Here is a 19,466-nt window from a genome sequence, read left to right as displayed (position 1 = left end):
TATGGAATCATTGCAAGGATGACACCAAGAAATTCCATGATCGTCATCACTCAAGTTACTCGATGGCTAACATTTCACCTCATCTGCCTTGACAACCCCCAATATTCATGTACCCAGATACATTTCTTTCTGAATGGTTTGCTGAACCATGAAGTTTAAATTTAAGTTGCAGATGTTACCCCTACCTAAATACTTCTGTGAATGTTTTCTAAAAACAAGGACATTCTCCTAAATAACCGTCCATTAATTTCAGGAAATTAACCTTAATACAATACTACCATTTAACCCATAGATACCATTCATATTTCACCAGTTATCTCAATGTTCTTAATAACGAAAGAACAAAAGCAGAAACGTACTCCCCCACCTCTTCCATTTCTACTCCAGGATTACGTGTTTTACTTAATACTTGGATCTCTCTAGACTCTTTCAATCTCAAACCATTCTTCTTTTTCCTTGTCTCATTTTGGGTTTTCACCTTCTCCCCTGTGAATACATTCAGGTTTTGCATTTCGGGGAGGAATATCACAGAAGTGATGCTGTGTTCTTCATATCAGGAAGCATGTGATGTTTTGTTCTAATACTGGTGATGTTAACTTTTACTACTTAATTAAGATAGTGTGTGCTGTGTTTCTCCACTGTAAAGTTAATAAGTATTTTGTACTTTTATTAATTAATTTTGGGAAGAGATAAATTGATACTCTATAAATGTCCTATCTCTCATCAAACTTTTCACCTACTAGTTTTAGCATCTCTTCATGATTCTTTCCTGCATTAATTTTATTATCCCAGATTTAGACAGATTTAGACTTGCTTCATTTTCACTTCTGTGTCCTTTTGATACATCCGTATTATTCTTCGGATACTTCCTTACAGGCTCATCTTGTACTTTCCCCATTCCAGTCCTACAGTCAGTCATTTCTCCAAGGAGCATTGGTTCCTTGTAGTGGAGAATGGTGTTTAGAAATCAAGGTTAGGTCACCACATACACTCACTGCCACAGGAGAGACATTGATTCTGGACTCTGCGGACAAAGCTAGGAGATGTGTGTGTGTAATGACGATATGAAATGTGTGTATATCTCACACATATACATCTGTATGTTTATCTATCTACGTTCATGTATCTATAATTATATAGAACCCGTAAGTTTCCACTGATACCTCTGTTCTACTCCAGTACCATGGGATTGATTTTATCCTTCTGCTTTGCCATATTTGTCCCTTGTTTCTCCAGCTGTGAGGAATCTGACTCCAGGTGTCCCTCACACGTGTACTTGTTTGAGCTGTAATCCTGTATGTAGCCAGTTTCCTGACTCAGGGACCTTCTTCTTGATCCTGGTTCCACCATACCTGTGGCCATGTGGGCTGACTTGCCCCTGGTCCCCATGACTACATTGTAAAGTAAAATTTAACTACATTTTTATTTCTTTTTTTTGTCCAGGTCTTCCAAGATTTGCCAGCCAACCAGAACCTTCTTCAGTTTATGTTGGGAACAGTGCAATTCTGAATTGTGAAGTGAATGCAGATTTGGTGCCATTTGTGAGGTGGGAACAGAACAGGCAGCCCCTTCTTCTGGATGACAGAGTTATCAAACTTCCGAGTGGAACCCTAGTCATCAGCAACACTACTGAAGGAGACGGAGCACTATATCGCTGCGTAGTTGAAAGTGGTGGGCCACCAAAGTATAGTGATGAAGCTGAATTAAAAGTTCTTCCAGGTATTAATTTATTATCAGGACTGACAGTTTTATGTTTATTGATGGGTAAAAATTTTCTGTTAGAATTTTTTTTTTTAATAAACACTGTTAAATATGTGGTGTGACATTGACATCTCTTACCAGGGAGGAAAAAAAGAAAACATAGCAGAAAGATCCACTCTTTAGTGAATGCATTTGTCAGTAAAAGTTGATCGAGTAATAAAGTATATTCAGTATCTATGGCATTCTTCTTGACCAAGGAAGCATTAGCTCTGTCTTTCGTCAAGCCTCCCCAAAGTAGGATACTTCTTACAGTTCTGTTACTTCCCTGTAATACATCCTTTCTGTGATTTGGTCTTTTTACTTGTAAGAAGCAGAGACTCCCTCAGGCTGGTTCATATAAGGGATAGGCAGAGTGGTTACAACACAGCAGCTCACCACACACCCGGAAGCAAGAGTTCCTGGATCTTTGTAATGCTCCCCATCTAATGTAAACTCAGCTCCTCTTTCTGTCTTTCCTTCTCTTTGTGGGGTCTCCCTCTTTCTGCTCCTCCTTATTTTCCTCATAATCTGTTCTGTGTATTTTTTCTCAGCTGTGTAATATCTTTCCTTTAACTTCTTGTAGCTGCTTCATGTATTACCTTTCAGCTTTTAATTCCCACTGCTTGGTACCTGATTCCTTCCACATGTCTAATGTTGAATGTGAGTCTGTGAGCATTACTGGACCATCCCCACATTGTGTGGGCTTATGGATGGGCTTGCAAAGTGAGACCAACATGATGAGTGGTGAGTGACTCTGGAGGGTGTCCCTGATGGGACTAGAGCTGTGTTTTCAAATGCAATTTCTTTCTTTGTCATCATCGTCTCTGCTCTTGTCATTCCTGTCCCAATGTATTCTCAGCTCAGCAGCCAGTTATCTTTTAAAATGTGTACTAAATCATGTCACATCTTTGCTCAAAACCTCCTGACGGTGTCCCATCTCAGCGTAATGGTTAAGGTCCTTAGCAGGTAACGCTTTATACAATCTTAGTGCTACCTCTCTCCCACCTGTCTTCTTCCATCTCATACTTTTCTCTCCCTCACTCTGTGATTGTGGCCCCCAGTGTGTCTCAGACTCCATACGTGCTCTGTCTGGCTTTAGGGCTTTTTGCTTACTGTTTTTTCTGCCTGGAGTCCTCTTCCCTCAGATATCTGCCTGATTCACTGTCTTACCACTCTGCTCAGATACGACTCTCAGGAAAGCCTTCTTGACCACAGCTTAAAATGGCAACCTTCCCCACCAGCTCTAGTGGGGAAGGTGCAACTTTGGTGCATTTTTGGCTGATTTGATTTATCCATTTTGAAGACATGTGGGAGGGGGTACTTGTCTGATGATGGAGTGCTGAATCAGTGAATGGCGGAGTTTGAGAAGGCAGCAGCTCCAGGTTTGGCAGACGCGGCCTCCTGGTCCACGTAGCGGTGAGGCCGAGCATGCGGGGAGGGGGTCCTGGCCTTTGGCTTCTCAGCTCAGTTTTTTATCAACAGCAAACATGTCTCGGCCTGTCAGAAATAGGAAGGTCGTTGATTATTACAGTTCCAGGAACCTGATGATGCTGATGAAGATTATGGAAGAGATTCAGACCCTCAGCTAAGAAAATTCAGTCATTTTCCAGAAAAGCAAAAAATAGGAGGAATTTACAGGAAGATAGTAAGGACTCAAAAGGAAAAGATGTGAAGACCGAGAAGGATGATTTTCACTGAGCGGAGGACAGTGACAATGAAAGAGAAGATCACAAAAATGTGCACCAGCGATGGCAGGCAGCCTCTAAAGCACCTTCTAAACACAAAGAGATGCTCATGGAAGGTGTGGGCCGTGAAGAAGAGGAGGATGAGGCACCTTCCGGGAGAAACATTCTGGCAGTGACGGCGATTTTCTAATGGAAGACAACGATGACAGTGGCTGTGGCAGTTCAAAAAAGAAAAGCAAAAAGATGGTTAAGAAGCACAAACCTGAGAGAAAAGAAGAGAAAATGCTCCAACCGAGGCTATAGGCTACAGTGACACCAAGTCCTGTGAAAGGGAAAGTGGGTCGCCCCACAATTCCTAAAGAAGAGAACAAGGAACTGGAAAGCCCTTCAGAAAAAGGAACGTTCGAGCCCTCCACCTGACAAGTCTGGGGACGGAGGGTCTGAAAACGAAGCCCCATCTGGGGACAATCACAATCGATGGTGGTTTAGCAGAGATTCTATTTCTAAAAAAGAGGGAGAAAAAAAAGAAAAGCTACTTAAGATAGAACATGGTTTTGGCTATGGCTTGACTCATGGGCTTTCAATGCTTTTTTCCTTTTGTTGGAAAGAACATTTTCTCTACTTTTTAAAAAGAAAACTACTATATGTTTAATTTACCTTTTGGTCTTCTCTTTGCCATCACCCTCTCTCTCTCCCCCTTTCCAATGTAAGCCATGTCAAATTAATCACTGGATTGACTACTTCATTTTTTATTTTTAATAGAAGATATACCACAGTTGTAAAGCAGTAAGACTTGAATGAACACTATGGAAATTTGCTTTTTTGCTAAATGGTAGCAAATTGAGCAGTAATCAAAAAACAGGTTTTAGTTAAAAATTATTGCTTCTTTCTTTACTTGGACTTTTGAAAAAATAAATTATCTAATACAAGTTTATATATTTGTATATGTAGGTATAGATGTCTAAAAAAGTCATGACTTTAAACTTCCACTGATGAAGCAGGTGGGAGAAAAAGATGAATTCTGAATTGTTACTAAAAGTATTCATATTTTTTACTTTGAACGCAGGACAGCGAATGGGGTTACCTGGCCTTGTTTGAGCGTGTGTTTTTTTCCTCTTGTCTCCAAGAGACAGAGCCAGTGATCTTTTATCTTGCTACAGTCTTTAGGGAATGTATAAAAGAAAAAACGGGGAAGGGGGGACCACCAAAACTTAAATAACTCTTGATTTCCTACTTCATTCTCTAGTGATTCGTGTTTTAAAATATATGTGTATCTATTCTGTTTCTTGGATAACATTTTATCAAGGGTCAAAAAAAACCCAGAATCCTAGAATTTAAATGGCAAAATCTACGCAGCACAGTGGATTTCTTCTCAAACTGACAAAGTTTAGGTTTTAAGCAAATAAAGTACCAGTTAATGTGAAACCCATTCACAAAGAAAAACCCCCCAAAGCACAAAAATTCCCATTCTACTCCCCAGGCTTTCTTCTTCCCCTTTCATTTTTACTTCAGAACACACTGCCGTCTGACATACTACATATTTTATTTGTTGTTTCTCCCCGTTAGTATGTAAGCTCAGTGAGGGCAAAGAACTCTGTCTGATGCCTATAATGATAACTGGTAGAGAGAGGCCAATAAGTATTTGTTCAAATTTGTTTCTATCAAAATTCAAATAATTCAAGGTGTGTATGTGTGTGTGACAGAGAAAGAGAGAGAGAAAGACAGACAGACACACACACAGAGAGAGAGAGAGAGAGAGAGAGAGAGAGAGAGAGAGAGAGAGAGATTTTGCCACACAGCAGTGCCTTCCAACCTACTTCTTCACTTGCTTCAACATGGCAGAGCTCGTATTTTTTCTTTATACCGGGGTAGCATTCAAGCAAATCCTCTAAACCAGATCCAAGGAAACAAGATTCTCAGTGTCAAATATGAGCCACCACTCAATATCTGCAACAAAAACAAAGGACCAAATGTTTTGATTGTTTAAACTTGTGCCAAGCATAGCCTTCTTGAATAATGCAAACTGCTGATCTATAGAGTTTTGGGGAAGACATTGTTTTTGGTATGTTGTTTACGAGGCACGGGTGGGTTGATGGCAGCCATAGAAGCATGTTTTATGGTTGGTTATAGAGGGGAGAGCAGGTTAATGTCAGCCCTAGGAGCAAGTGATTCTGTCTGTTGTTGAATGGCTGACTTTTAAAGCCGGAGGCTGTCACTGATTGGTTGGCTCCAAAGGCATGGTCACTGAAGCGAGTTGTCACTGATCTATTAGACAATGTTTACTAGTTACCGTGGCTACAGAACTGTCCTTTGGTTACACAAGTTTAAAGTAGCTATGGAGGTGGTTACTATGGCTATCCAACGTCTTTTCCTAAGAGTATGGGGCAGAAGTCACTCTCTTTGCCTGAGAATGGTCTTTTTCCTCAAAACCTAGCACTAGAAATATAACCCCCTCAGTATATAGAGAACCCTATCTTTTACCCCTAAGGGCGTGGCTGTTTCATGTGTCCGTAAAGGACAGCTGTATAAAGTGAACACACATAGTGGTAGCCTGATAGTTGTGCCATTAGAAAATCAGAGGATTGACAGACGAAGTGAACATAAAGTTAAAGAGGTGAAACTCAGAAAGCTTTTAAGAAGTAATATGGATACAGGGAAAGAAAGGAAACCTTTTATGGTGAGTGGGGAGGATGCTGCTAAGAGCCCTGAGCCTGCTCAATCTTTTCCCTGTTTGCACCACTCAGGAGGCATTTCCTTTTTCCTAGTTTTTAAAGGAAAAGGTTCATGTCAAATCTCCCTCAGTTAACTAGTACGCACCTTGAAGACAGGACCTGTAACTTACCATCTTTAAGGCCCCAGAGAGCCTAGCGCAGCACTTTTGCACATAGAAGTTATTTAAGAAATGTTTGCTAATTTAAAGGGAATTTCCTTATGTCATTTTTGCCGAAAATATTTTGTTATATAAAGCCACAGAGACTGAGTAGGAATTTGCCATTCCTCGTTATTAAAGTAGTAAAGTGCTTTCTTAATCATTGCCTTTTATTTAAATGTTTTTGTTTTTAGATCCTGAGATCACATCAAACTTGGTATTTTTGAAACAACCTTCTTCCTTAGTCAGAGTCATTGGTCAGAGTGCAGTATTGCCGTGTGTTGCTTCGGGACTTCCTGTTCCAACCATTAGATGGATGAAAAATGAGGAGGCGCTTGACACAGAAAGGTAATATTGTCTGCCTAAAAGCCTTTTCCAGCCTTAGCTGGAGACTTGGTCTAATCTTATTTGGGACTGTTGATTAATAAAAATGGTTATCTACCTTAGTTTTGTTTAAACACATCATAATGCTCATTTATCATCCTTAAAAATATGTTTGTATGCTGTGTATGGTTAGAATGTTTAAAGAAAAAAAGGCTCTCAAAAGATTAAGGGATGATTATTCCATTTGTTCTTTCCGAGCTGCAGTATACGTAGCTTAAGGGCTCAGGCCCTCCTTCCCTAAATTATTGCAAGAGTTTCTTGTCCTGACTAGCCTGAGACTTCTTACTCACTCTTATATATTTCGTTGATAGTAGTTTTTTTCCTTAGACACTAAAGGAAGACGTATTTCTCATCCTTTTGTTTTTGATTTTTAAAAATGAGACCAGCCTTCTTTTATGATCACAAATTCTTCATCTTCCACAAAAGCCTTTTCTGTGAACGTCCATTACCATGTCACCCATCCCATTCCCTCATGACTTCCGTATGGTCTGGATAGTTTTCCCAGGTACATTCTGATAAGAGAACTAGGTGGTGCTGGTGCTGGTTGTTAGGTATGTTTGGTTTCCAAAACATGTTATCTTGTGCACTGTCGGCTGTTTACTAACATCCCTGGCCTCTACCCACTCAGTGCCAGGAGCACTCCCAAGTTGTGACAACCAAAACTGTTTCTAGGTAGTGCCAGATGTCCCTTGGGGGACAATGTTGTCCGCAGTTGAGGACCACTGTTCTAGAGCACTCCTGTCCAATAGAAATATGATGCAACCCATATATATATATATATCAGGGATGTCACACAAATGTATACACACGACTTGTATTCATCTTTTGTTATCAGTATATATTATTACAATTTTATACAGTTTTTTCCTTTCTTAAAATGTGTATACATTTTTTGGCATCCTGTGTGTGTGTGTGTGTGTGTGTGTGTATGGTGTGATCAAACAATATGGTGAATGTTTAAATTAGAAAAATTTATTACAGTAAAAGACACATTGCCATTAATCCCCCTCTAACTACGCACCTCGTTTTGAACACACTTATCCCATCTTTCTCGCCACTTTCTGAAGCAGTTCTGGAAGTCCTCTTTCGTGAGTATCTTTAGTTGTGCTGTCGTGGTTGCCTCGATGTACTGAGTTGACTCAAAACGTTTACCTTTCCTGGTCATTTTGACTTTGGGGAAGAGCCAGAAGTTGCACGGTGCCAGATCCAGTGAATAAGGTGGATGAGGACACACAGTAATGTTTTTATCGTATAGAAATTGCTGTAGCAGAAGCGACGTGTGACATGGAGCCTTTCCATTGTGATTACAAAATACGGTGAATATTGCTGCCAAGTGCCATCCAACGGAAAGGCAGGGATCTTTAACATGGGAAGTGGCACGACGAACCTTAGTAACAGTGTATGACAAGTTTCAACTTGTTCAGTGCAGTCAGTCGGGTATGAGTTATGGTTGAGAGGTGTATTTCAAGGTGTGCTGTAAATTATCCTCCATCATGACAATGCTCTGTGTCACACATCTCTTCTGGTATACGGCAATTTCTATCAAAAAACATTAGGGGGAGATCGGATGGCTCAGTTGGTTAGAGCGCGAGCTCTGAACAACAGGGTTGCCCGTTTGATTCCCACCTGGGCCAGTGAGCTGCGCCCTTTACAACTAGATTGAAGACAATGAGCTGCCGCTGAGCCTGCGAGGGGCAGCTGGATGGCTCAGGTGGTTACAGTGCAGGTTCTCAACAAGGTGGCCGGTTCAATTCCCACATGGGATGGTGGGCTGCGCCCCCTGCAACTAAAGATTGAAAACAGCGAATGGATGTGGATCTGAGTTGCGCCCTCCACAACTAGATTGAAGGACAACTACTTGGAGCTGATGAGCCCTGGAGAGACACTCTGTTCCCAAATATTCCTCAATAAAAACATTTTTAAAAAACACATAAAACACATCATGGTGTGTCCATATCCACCTTATTCACTGGATCTGGCACCATGCAACTTCTGGCTCTTCCCAAAAGTCAAAATGATTCAGGACATTGAGCAGCCACGACAGTGTAACTGAAGACACTCAGGAAAGAGGACATCCAGAAAGTGGCATAAATGATGGGATACGTAAGTACGTTCAAAGTGAGGAGGAGTAGGATTAATGGCAATGTGTCTTTTACTGTAATAATTTTTTAATTTAAACATTCACCATATTTTTTGATCACACCTCATACATATAATTTTAAATTTTCTGGTAGCTTCATTAAAAGAGTAAGAAGTACTCGTGCACTACTAAATACAATAATAACAATTTGCACAATGTACCAGTTAAAGTGAAATGTAGTTCTACCAATACAATGAAGTTTGTGTTTAGTGCTGCTTCAGCTTTTACATTTAAATAAAAATGAAATAAAATTAAAAATTCAGTTCCTCAGTCGTTCTAGCCACATTTCAAGTGTCAGTAGCCACATGTGGCTAGTGGCTATCTGTTTGGACAGAGCAGGTCTAGAGTTTCTCAGTTGAGTAATCCAAAGTTAAGTAGACAGTCTTAATTTGTATAGTTCAGTAACCAAGACATGGAAAGGGATATCTATCTGTCTAGTCAGCATGGTGACCAATCTTCAGTGATCAGTGGGGATAACAGAATACAGATTGTTTCTCACATATTCCGTTGGCAAAACTGATGGCATCATCTCCAATAGCACCTGATTTCTTTCTCAGCACCCATGCAGGCACGACTTCTGCCTATATTTTAATTCCTTTCTTCCCGCTCCTTTCCCAACTAAATATTATGCAAAGAATTTGTAAGACTTCAAGGGAATTTTTTTTAACTTATGCTAATAAACATAGGGAACATTAAAATAGGGGATGGAAATGTCAGCCTTTTAGAGAAGAAATTTTTATTAGCTACATGTTAGAAGAAAATCTTTATCAGGAACAGGAAAGCTGAAATAGGTTATTTTAAAAACTTTAGTATTTTATTATTATAGAAGGAAATTCTGAAGATGTATGAAATAGAGGAGTTGCTTTCTTATATAAGAAATAAAAGTGAGGATTTCTATGGTTCTCATTTGTTTATTCAAGAATCATTCCAACAAATATTGACTACTGATTGTTAGACACTGTTCTAGGTACTGGGAACAGAGTAGTGAGCCAAACAGAGTTTTTGGTCTTAAGGACCTCATATTCTAGTGGAGAAGATTCAGATAATCATATAAACATATAAAATTTCAGCTTTTATGATACGTGCTGTGAAGAAAACTAAGACAAAGTATGTGCTGGATGCCAAGAGGTACAGGTGAGTGCTGTTTTATACAGTGTGTTACAGAATTGTTTTAGAGTTCTCGGACCGGGCTCTCAGTGGGTCAGAGGTATAGGAATCATGGGCGGGATGTTCCACCTCTTCCTTTCAGGTACATCAAATTGTTAACATTTGATTTGATTCAAAGATATTTCTGAGGGGAAGTGGTTTTTTTTAATTTATTAAATGTATTGAGGTGACATTGGTTAGTAAAATTATATAGGTTTCAAGTGCACATTTCTATAATACTTCATCTATATATTGCATTGTGTGTTCACCACCCAGACACCCAGAATCAGTTCTCCTCCCATCACATATATGGCAAGTGTTGTTTAATTAAATCAAATGTGGATATGTCATGGCTAGTAATAGTCCTCTGAATTTTAAGCATAAATCAGGAGACCTTTAAGATTGAGTAGATTGTTTTCTACCTTGATTTTTCTTCTTCATACTTGGGTTATGTGGTAGAAAAGTTGGAGAAGCGTTGCTTGATATATCCGTGTCTCTGGAAGTTTCAGAACAATACAAGAGTAGAACAGTGTTGGTGGTGTTCACATTGGTATTTATTTCCAGACCCTCGCATGGTGCTTGGCATATAACAGGGCAGGGAGCATGGTGACCAATTTATTGTGGTTGAATGCTTGAATGTAGTATAGGAAAATGTAAGTGAATGGAATGCAGAAGTGCTTCAGGTTAGACATTGGTAATTACTCAAAATATCTTTATTTCAGCGGAGCCTTGTGTGCTACGTACATGGACCTTAGCTAGTTATTTAGACTCTAAATTGGAAAGAAATTTAGAAATTGAAAGAAAAAAGTGGCTAGAAATCCAAATAATACTGGCCCGGCTCTAGTAAAAATCTAAAATTATTAGACATCTTTCTCTATTATTAATCTTAAGACATCTTTGAAAATAAATATTTAAAAATATCACAGCTTTTATAAATGTCTTAAGAATTGATATACTTACTTAATCTTTGATGAAATTTGTTCAGATTCCTATCAAACATAACTATTGAAGGGGTAGTGGTGGAGGAAATGTATCCCATTCATTGAGTAGTTTTATTTTAGTTTTTAAAGGGAGAGAATCCATAAAATAGAAATGCTAAAGTGCAAGGTGATTGACAGCAAAATGTAATTTAGTAATCAAATAATGTTATGTTTGAGGAATGATAGATCAGAACCCAGCCGCAAAGGAACAGGTTATAGTTATAAAAATGCTTAATGTTATTAGAATTGACAGTAGTAGAAAAATTAGATTACTTAAAAAACAAGTGGAGGACTTCCTTTCTAGGAAGATGGAGTAGATGTATTTTTCCCTATTCTTCCCGCTAAGTACAACTAAAAACCATGGAAATTATATATAAAACAACATAAGAAGAGTCTAAAAGATGGAGAAAGGAAGATTGACTGGCTAGGGAACTTGGCATCCAAGGAACAACGTGATGATGCGTTCCCTGAGTTTTGTGTTTGCTTCATATATGCCAGCTTAACCTGAAGAAGCTGGTAACCTGCAAACACCAACAGGTGCATACAGAAAAGCTCTAACAAAAAAGTGTATTCTCTCTAGCCAAAGGACCAGGAAAGGGTCAGCCTAGTGAGACAAAAACTGTCCAACTATAATCCCTCCTATTCCAGCCAAACACCATAGAAGAAACTGGCCCCACTCTCCCCCATGCCAGCAAAGGCCAAATGGGAAGCCTAGACTTCCACCCTTGCCAGGTTGTAATGAGGTCCCTCAGCTTCCTTCTGACCATGAGGTCAGAAGCTAAGTAGGGAGCCAAGACTTTCATCCCAACCATGCAGTGTCAGTAACCACGTCGGGGAGCCTGACTTTCATCCTACTCCACAGTAAGAGACACCTCTTTCCTTCCCTACGGGGATGGTATCAGAGGAGGACTAGAGGAGAGTCAGAACTTTCACCACTGTGTGGTATTGAGCCATTCCTAATCCTTAACCCCCACCCCCACGGTGTCAGTGAATGCTGGGTGGACAATAGTAATAGGCGCTTTTGCTCCACCCAGCCAGGGGGCAGTATCGTTGGAGGCCTGATGGGGAGCCAGACTCCCAACCCTGCTAAGGAGTAATGAAGAGCCCCCTCTTCCCCTTAGGGATTAGTGGAGTGGGGAACCAGGACTTCTGCCTCCACCTGACAGTGATGAGAGGGCACTTCCTCATTCCTCTGCTACAGCAGTGTCAGAAGAAGCCAGCTGGAGCAAAAGGCTTAGTGAGATCCAGTCTCATAACATGATACCCCAAATAACCAGATTTCATTTGAAAATCACTTATTGTACTAAGAACCAGGAAAATCTCACATGAGAAAAGACAACCAATAGATGCCAACACTGAGACAACAAATTTTAAAGCAAGCATCATAAAAATGCTTCAGTGAGCAATTAGACACATTGGAAACAAATGAAAAAATAGAACAGCTCAGCAAAGAAATAGTCTCCTCAAAGAAACAGAAGATTTAAAGAAACACTAAATGGAAAATTTTGAATCTAGAAATAATCAAATTTAACTCAGTAAATGGGCTCAGCAGCAGACTCGATGGGACAGACGAAAGATTCAGCGAACTGGAAAAAAAGAGAAGATACAAATGATCAGTATTAGGACTAAAATGGGGAATACCAGTACAGACCCTGCAGATATCCAGAGGATAATAAAGGAATGTTATAAACAACTATACACATGTAAACTTGACAACTTAGACAAAATAAACCACTTCCTCCAAAATACAAACTACCATATCTAACCTAATATGAAATAATTTGAATAGCTCTCTGTTAAGGAGATTGAATTTGTAATTATTAAACTCCCCCCAAAAAAGAAGTCTTGAGGCCCAGATAGTTTCGCTACAGAATTCTGCCAACATTAAATGAAGATTTAACACAAATTCTATACAATCTTTCCAGAAACTAGAGAAAGAATTAAAACTAGTATTACCCCAATACTAAAACTAGACAAAGATAGTACAAAAAAGGAAAACTACAGGCCAATATCCCCCCCAAAAAATATAAACAAAATTCTTAAAATATTATCAAATAGAATTAAGCAATAAATGAAAAGCATGTATACCATGACCAAGTGGGGTTTATTCCAAGGATGCAAGACTGGCTTAATGTTTCAAAATTAATGTAGTACACCATATTGACAAAATAATGAAAAATCTGATCAAGTTAATCAGTGGAGAAAATGCATTTGACAAAATTGTGCTCTCATTCATTATTTAAGAAAACCCTCAGAAAAGAACAAACATCTAAAAAAAATAGAAATAAGTAAAACCCTACAACTGACATTATGTTTAATGCTGAAAGATAATACTTTCCCCTTAAGATCAGGGACCAGTGAAGGAAGTTCACTGTCATAGTGCTTGGACATTCTCACCAGTTCAATAGGCAAGAAAAAGAAAAGGCACACAGATTAGAAAGGAAGAAGTAAAACAGTTCCTATTTACAGATGATATGTTTGACTACATAGAAAATCCCAAGGAATTCACAAAACTTCTTAGATCTAAGACATGAGCTCAGCCAGGTTGCAAGATACAAGATAAACATAAAAATTAGTTTCTAGATATTAACAGTGAACATGTGAACACTGAAATTACAAATACAATAGCATTTACGTGTACTCACAAAAAATTGAAATAACAAAACCTGTTCGATTTATATGCTAAAAATTAGAAAATGCTAGTAAAAGAAATCAAAGAAGATCTAAATAAATGGAGAGACACGCTATGTTCAGGAATTGGAAAACTCAACATAGTCAAGAGGTCAGTTTTCTTGAAATTGATACACGGATTAACTAATTCCTGTCAAAATCCCAGCAGTCTTTCCTATATAGACAAGATTATTCTAAAACTTATATGAAAAAGTAAAGGAACTGAAATAAATTTTTTTTTTAAATGAGACGAATCAGCCTACCTGTTTCAAGACTTGCTATATAGCTACAGTAATCAGCACTGTGTGGTGGTGATGGAGAGATAGACACATATATCAGTGAAATAGAGAAGCCAGATAGAGGCCGAGAGACCCACACAAAAATGCCCAGCTAAATTTTGACAAAGGTGCAAAAGCTATTTAGTGGAGGAAAGAGCCTTACCGAATGGCAAAATACAAAAATTTTAGAAAAGAAACAAAATCAGGATCTAGGGCTAGGCCAAGGGTTCTTAGATTTGACACCAAAGGCACAATGCATAAAAGGAAAAATTGAAAATTGGATTTCATCAACATTAAAATCTTGCTCTATGGAAGATCCTGTTGAGAGGATAAAAAGGTAAGCTACCTAGAGAATAGATTTTCAAACCTTGTCTTCAACAAAGGACTAGTATCTAAAATGTATAAAGATCTTTCAAAATTCAACAGTAGAAGCAAGCATATAACCCAACTAGACCATGGGCAAAAGGCATGAATAGATGTTTCACTAAAAAAGATATACAGATGGCAAATAAGCACAAGAAAAGTCATTTAACATCATTAGCCATTAGGGAAATGCACATTTAAACTGCAGTGAGGTACCACTAACATACCTATTGGAATGGCTAAAATTTTTAAAAAGTGATAACACCAAATGCTGTTGGGGCTGTGAAGAAATGGGATCACTCTGGTACGGCTGCTAAGAATGTGCAATGGGACAGCTTCTCTGAGAAACTGGTTGGCAGTTTCTTCGAACACTTAACCTTGCGACTACCACACGATCTAACATTTACACTCTTGGGCATTTATCCCATAGGAATGAACTTATGTTCACAGAAAATCCTGTCCATGTATATTTATAGAAACTTGATTTATAATAGCACCAAACTGGAAAACAACCCACAGGTGCTTCATTGAGTGAATGGTTCAACTGTGGTCTGTCCCTACTGTGGAATTACTTCTAGGCAATAAAAGAAATGAACTATTGATCCGTGCAACACCCTAGACGAATCTCTGGAGAATTATCCTGAGCGAAAGAGGCCAATCCCCAAAGGTTACATACTGTGTGATTCTATTTGTGTAACATTCTTCTTGAAATGACGGGATTACTGAAATGGAGAACAGATTAGTGGTTGCCAGGGTTTAATGAGGGGAGTGGGAGCAGAAGGGAAATGGGTGAGGCTGTAAACGGCGGTGGTGCTGGAAGTACGTATCAGTGTTCTGATGTTGTGTAGTTTTATAAGGTGTTACCACAGGGAAACCCAGTAACAGGCACATGGGATCTCTGTATTATTTCTTAGACCTGCATGTGAATCTGCAGTTACCTCAAAATGAAAAGTTGAAAGAAAAAATACGAGAGAACAAATTTTGTGCCAGAGAGTATATAAGACATAGCTTTCCCCGACGCTTCCTGTTGGGCTGTGTCTGAGTGTCTAAGAAGTTCCTTTGTGCTCTAGGTCTTACTAGTTAGTGTCTGTTCTCTCCAGCACTTACGGATGCTCTTTGCACGTTTGCCCTCCCCATTGGCTCCTTCCCTTTTGCCCCTAAAAAGCCTTACCTCTCTCCCACTCACATAACAACACACAGAAGACCTAGGGTAGAAAAGCAGTTGTCCTCTTGCTTCCCCCTTCACACTCACTGCCCCAGCCTTTACTCTTCCTTGACACGTGTTTCTTTCTCAGCTTCTCTGTCCAGTCATGTGTCTCCTCCTAAATATCTCTGAAATCCATCTACGGTGCTACCCCCTAATTCTAAGCTGCTATCAACTGTCCCTTTAATCGCCTCTTTAATTGTTCTTCCCACCTGTATTGTGGCCTCATCTCAGATTCATCTTCATGCTCCTGTCAGACCAGTCTTTTCAAGTCTCATCACATCACTGTCAACCCACTGTTTAAAATGCTTAATGGATTTTCAATGTTTTTAGCTTAAGGACTCAAATTGTTAAACGGGCTTTCAAAGCCCCGGGGTGGTCTGGCTCCATCCTCATCTTTCTCTTTCCTTCTCTCTTACCTGCCACACTGGTTATTTTCAGATCCCCAAATGCAGAGTGATCCTTTCTGCCACGTTTCCTTTGCACGGGCTAGTCTTTCTTTCTGAAATCTTTCTGCCCCCCCCCCCCACTCGTTCTTCAAATCTCAGCTCAAGGATTACTTTGGTCAGGAACATCTCTCTGTTCTAATTTCCTGACAGGTTCTTTGGATTTACCACTTTGTAGAATTAGCATCATTTGTGTCTTTCCCACTGAGCTGCACTTCAACGCTGACTGTGTTTGCTCGTGCTGCAAATTTCCCCTGACACTTAGGGACACCAGTGGATATTCGGTAACTGAATGAATAAATCCCTCTCCTTACCCTCATCATCCAGCTCTTTTAAAGAGTGGTCAATACTTTTTGCCTTCTCTTTAGCCCTGTCATTACTGCTATTCATCTCTTTCTCTTTTAATTCTGGACCATTACAGTAACTTTACAACTAAATTCCTGCTTCTAATCTTTTTTCCCCCTCCTCTTGTTTCTTCACTAAATCTGATCATGTTATTCATCTGCTTAAAAGTTTTCCCCTTTGGCCAAAAAAAATAGGTCTGCTTAGGACACCAAGTTCTCCTAGACTGGCCCCAGCTACTCAGTGAGACAGACACACACACACACACAGTGTTCACCACATTCAGCTTAACTCGGTCCATTGACCATGCATACTTTTTCACATACTGTTTCTTTTGCCTACATTTTTGAAAACTGGAGTTCTAAAGAGTTGCTTGCCGTTTTACTGTAAGCCATCATATTGTTATGTGAACGGTTAAATGAATTCTGACAAGCTAATGGGCACTCTTCCTCCCCGGCTTCTTTTAAGGGGAATAACATCAACTCCATTAAGAAAGATTGACTTTTACTGTACTGGCCCTCAGATATGGCAAATAAGAGGCATAGCAAATGTTAGGAATATTTTTAGTATAATTATTAGATACTAATTACTGTATCTCCATGTGGGGACAGAGCCAGGAGTGCAGTTTCCAGGCTCTCGGCCTCACGTGGAAAGGTGCTGGCTCAGGTAGTAAATGGCCATCAACTGTGATTGGATGGCCATCAGCTGTGGCTAGTTGGCCATTAGCTGTAACCAGTGAGCCATTGGCCACTAATATAACTGCTGTGGCTACGCTAGCAGAAAATGGGGGCTAGCAAGAAGATGGTGGCTGAGCTGGCAAGTGCGGACTGCTGTTAGGACGGCGGGTTGCTGACAGTGTGGATCCAGCCTCCAGTGAGACTATAGTGCTGTGACGCCTCTAACTATGGCTCCGTGAGTGTTCCTTTTTGGCCTCACCATGTCCTGCGTTCTTATGTGGGGAGCGGGAGCTGAGACCCCTCAGGCCGTCCTGCATGACACTACATTTCAAAAGGACCATACCAACTAGTATGTCAAGTTATATTCCTCTCAGCTGGGTGTCATATATTTTTGTTGCTTATTTCCCATTTGTGAACATTTGTTTTCCATTTCTGAAGCTTAGTAGTGATTCTGTCCAAAGTACAATATAGGGTTTTAATTTTTGTAAATTTTTCTTATTTTGTCTTATCTGTTTATTTTACCTCAGTCATTCTTGCTCTCATCCATTATATGTGGTTTTGCTTCTCTGTTGCATCACATAAAGTTGGGATTTGACGGCATAATTAAGATCTTTGAAATAGGAAAGCCACTTAAAGTTTAGTAATGACCTTGAACGGTATGTCTTGGAGAAGTTACTAAACCTGATTCTGGTTTTCCTCTTTCTTTGTCCAAAAACGTAATCTGGTTTATCGGGTTCAGGAAGACTAATTACCAAGACTCACAGTGTACTGAAATTTAACAGGATAGCACTTTACCTAGGATGAGAATTATAAATGTGGCCCAGATTGAATAGTCTTTACCTCTGATTTTTCCCCTATCAGGAATTCTATATGAAAAGCCAAATTATAATCATAGTATTTTTTGTTGAGCATAGCTACAGATGGGAAATGTAACAATATTAAGATTTGAGAGAAAAATCTGCCTATGAAAAACAGTTCAGATGTAGAACCTCAAAATAAAAATAAAATTATAACTCTCCAAACTCTCTAGATTAAACTTGTTCACTAAATAAAAATTTGATCGGGATTTTGATCTGTGATTTCTTCTTCCCTGTTATAGGATCATTTTACGTTCTCTGTAAATACTCTCTTTAAATAGACATAAACCACTCTGTGGAGTTGGGTTTGTAATGATCAGTGTCCATGTTGATAACGGCATGATGGTGGCTGATTCATGCCGTCACCACACCCAGAGAGCTGCTCTCTGGCAGCTGTCCTTGTCCTCCCTTCCCTTCCTCTTTTCCTCCCTTTCCGAGCCAAGCCACCAGAGGAAACACCCAGTAGGTACTGTGACTCCCACCCCCCAACTTACTGTTTCTGATCTGACATTTTGCCCCCTCTATGAGTCATCTCAGCGTGCATAGCTGTGGTGGAGTGGCTCTCATAGAAGTCAAAATTACAAAATTTGCAAAGAAAAACATCAAAACCCGCAACAACCTGGGCAGAGTTGGGAGGCAGGGATGGAATGCGGGAGTGGAATTCGTCACAAAAGTGATATCCCTTTGGGACTAATCAGAGGTGTCAGAGATAATTCATTATAACATTTTGATTTGTATTTGTGATATTTATGCATGAAAAATATGAGCAAAGCAAACTGGATTAAATTCTGATAATTTTATGTAGTCTCTGTCTATTTCTAGTCATATAAATAATAATACTGTTGACGTGTTTTCTGTTTTATGTGGTGAACTTCCCAGGTGTTGTTTTCCCAGTTCTGAAATGTGTCACTGTTTTTTTACGCAGCTCTGAAAGATTGGTATTGCTGGCAGGTGGTAGTCTGGCGATCAGTGAGGTCACTGAGGATGATGCGGGGACTTATTTTTGTCGAGCTGATAATGGAAATGACACAATTGAGGCTCACGCAGAGCTTACAGTGCAAGGTATGTATTTCCTGTATAAATAAACATCCTGTGTACTTTATGGGTTTGCCAGCTGTTGCATATGAATGTGGGAGAGGCAATACAATCATGGTGAAAAGCCTGAGCTTTAAACCAGACTGCTTGGGTTCAAACTCTGGGTCTTATTTTTCCTAGTTGTCTAACTATCAGAAATTTCCTTAATGTCTCTGAGCCTGGCTTGTCTTATCTGTAAGATGGAGATAATAAAAGTACCTACCTCGTTGGGGTTATTTTGAGGATTGAAAGAGTTAGTATTTGTAAAACTCCCAGAATAGCGACCAGAATATGGTAAGAGCTCAAAGTTAGTTATTGTTATTCTCGTCTGCAGTAGTAGTGTGGGACGAGAGTGATCTGGGCGTCTGGACCGTGCGGTTCACTCTTCTTGTCTTAGATGCTTTCTCACAGACTTCTCTGTCCTCCGACCCAGAACCATGATGTCCGAAGCACTGATGTTCCCTCCTTTCAGGTGAATAGATCACCCAGGAAGGGGGGTTCACTGTGCCTCTCAGTGTAACATGGTTTCTAGTTGATGATTTAGTTCTTTCTGTTCGCATGATGCTGAGTATCACAGCATCTCTCCTTATAGGTTTTCTGGTTTAGAGTCA

General features: G+C 39.6%; 1 protein-coding gene and 1 pseudogene across 13 annotated transcripts in view; both read left to right on the top strand.

The window, feature by feature from the left end:
- The window catches only part of NEO1 (neogenin 1), a 213,738-nt gene that overhangs the window by 69,977 nt on the left and 124,295 nt on the right, over positions 1–19,466 (top strand). For all 12 annotated transcript variants that reach the window (XM_081048605.1, XM_081048600.1, XM_081048597.1 and 9 more), the window contains exons 3-5: positions 1,444–1,719; positions 6,489–6,642; positions 18,707–18,843. In XM_081048605.1, the coding sequence (XP_080904731.1) occupies positions 1,444–1,719; positions 6,489–6,642; positions 18,707–18,843 (567 nt within the window). The remainder of the gene's footprint in view (positions 1–1,443; positions 1,720–6,488; positions 6,643–18,706; positions 18,844–19,466) is intronic.
- On the top strand, positions 3,228–6,293 carry LOC308498188 (nuclear ubiquitous casein and cyclin-dependent kinase substrate 1-like; annotated as a pseudogene). The gene is made up of 2 exons: positions 3,228–3,905; positions 6,278–6,293. The product of its transcript is annotated as a nuclear ubiquitous casein and cyclin-dependent kinase substrate 1-like (transcript).

The sequence above is a fragment of the Rhinolophus hipposideros genome (genome assembly GCF_964194185.1).
Source record: "Rhinolophus hipposideros genome assembly, chromosome: 5".
NCBI lineage: Eukaryota > Metazoa > Chordata > Mammalia > Chiroptera > Rhinolophidae > Rhinolophus > Rhinolophus hipposideros.
This window is presented reverse-complemented; position numbering and strand designations above follow the sequence as displayed.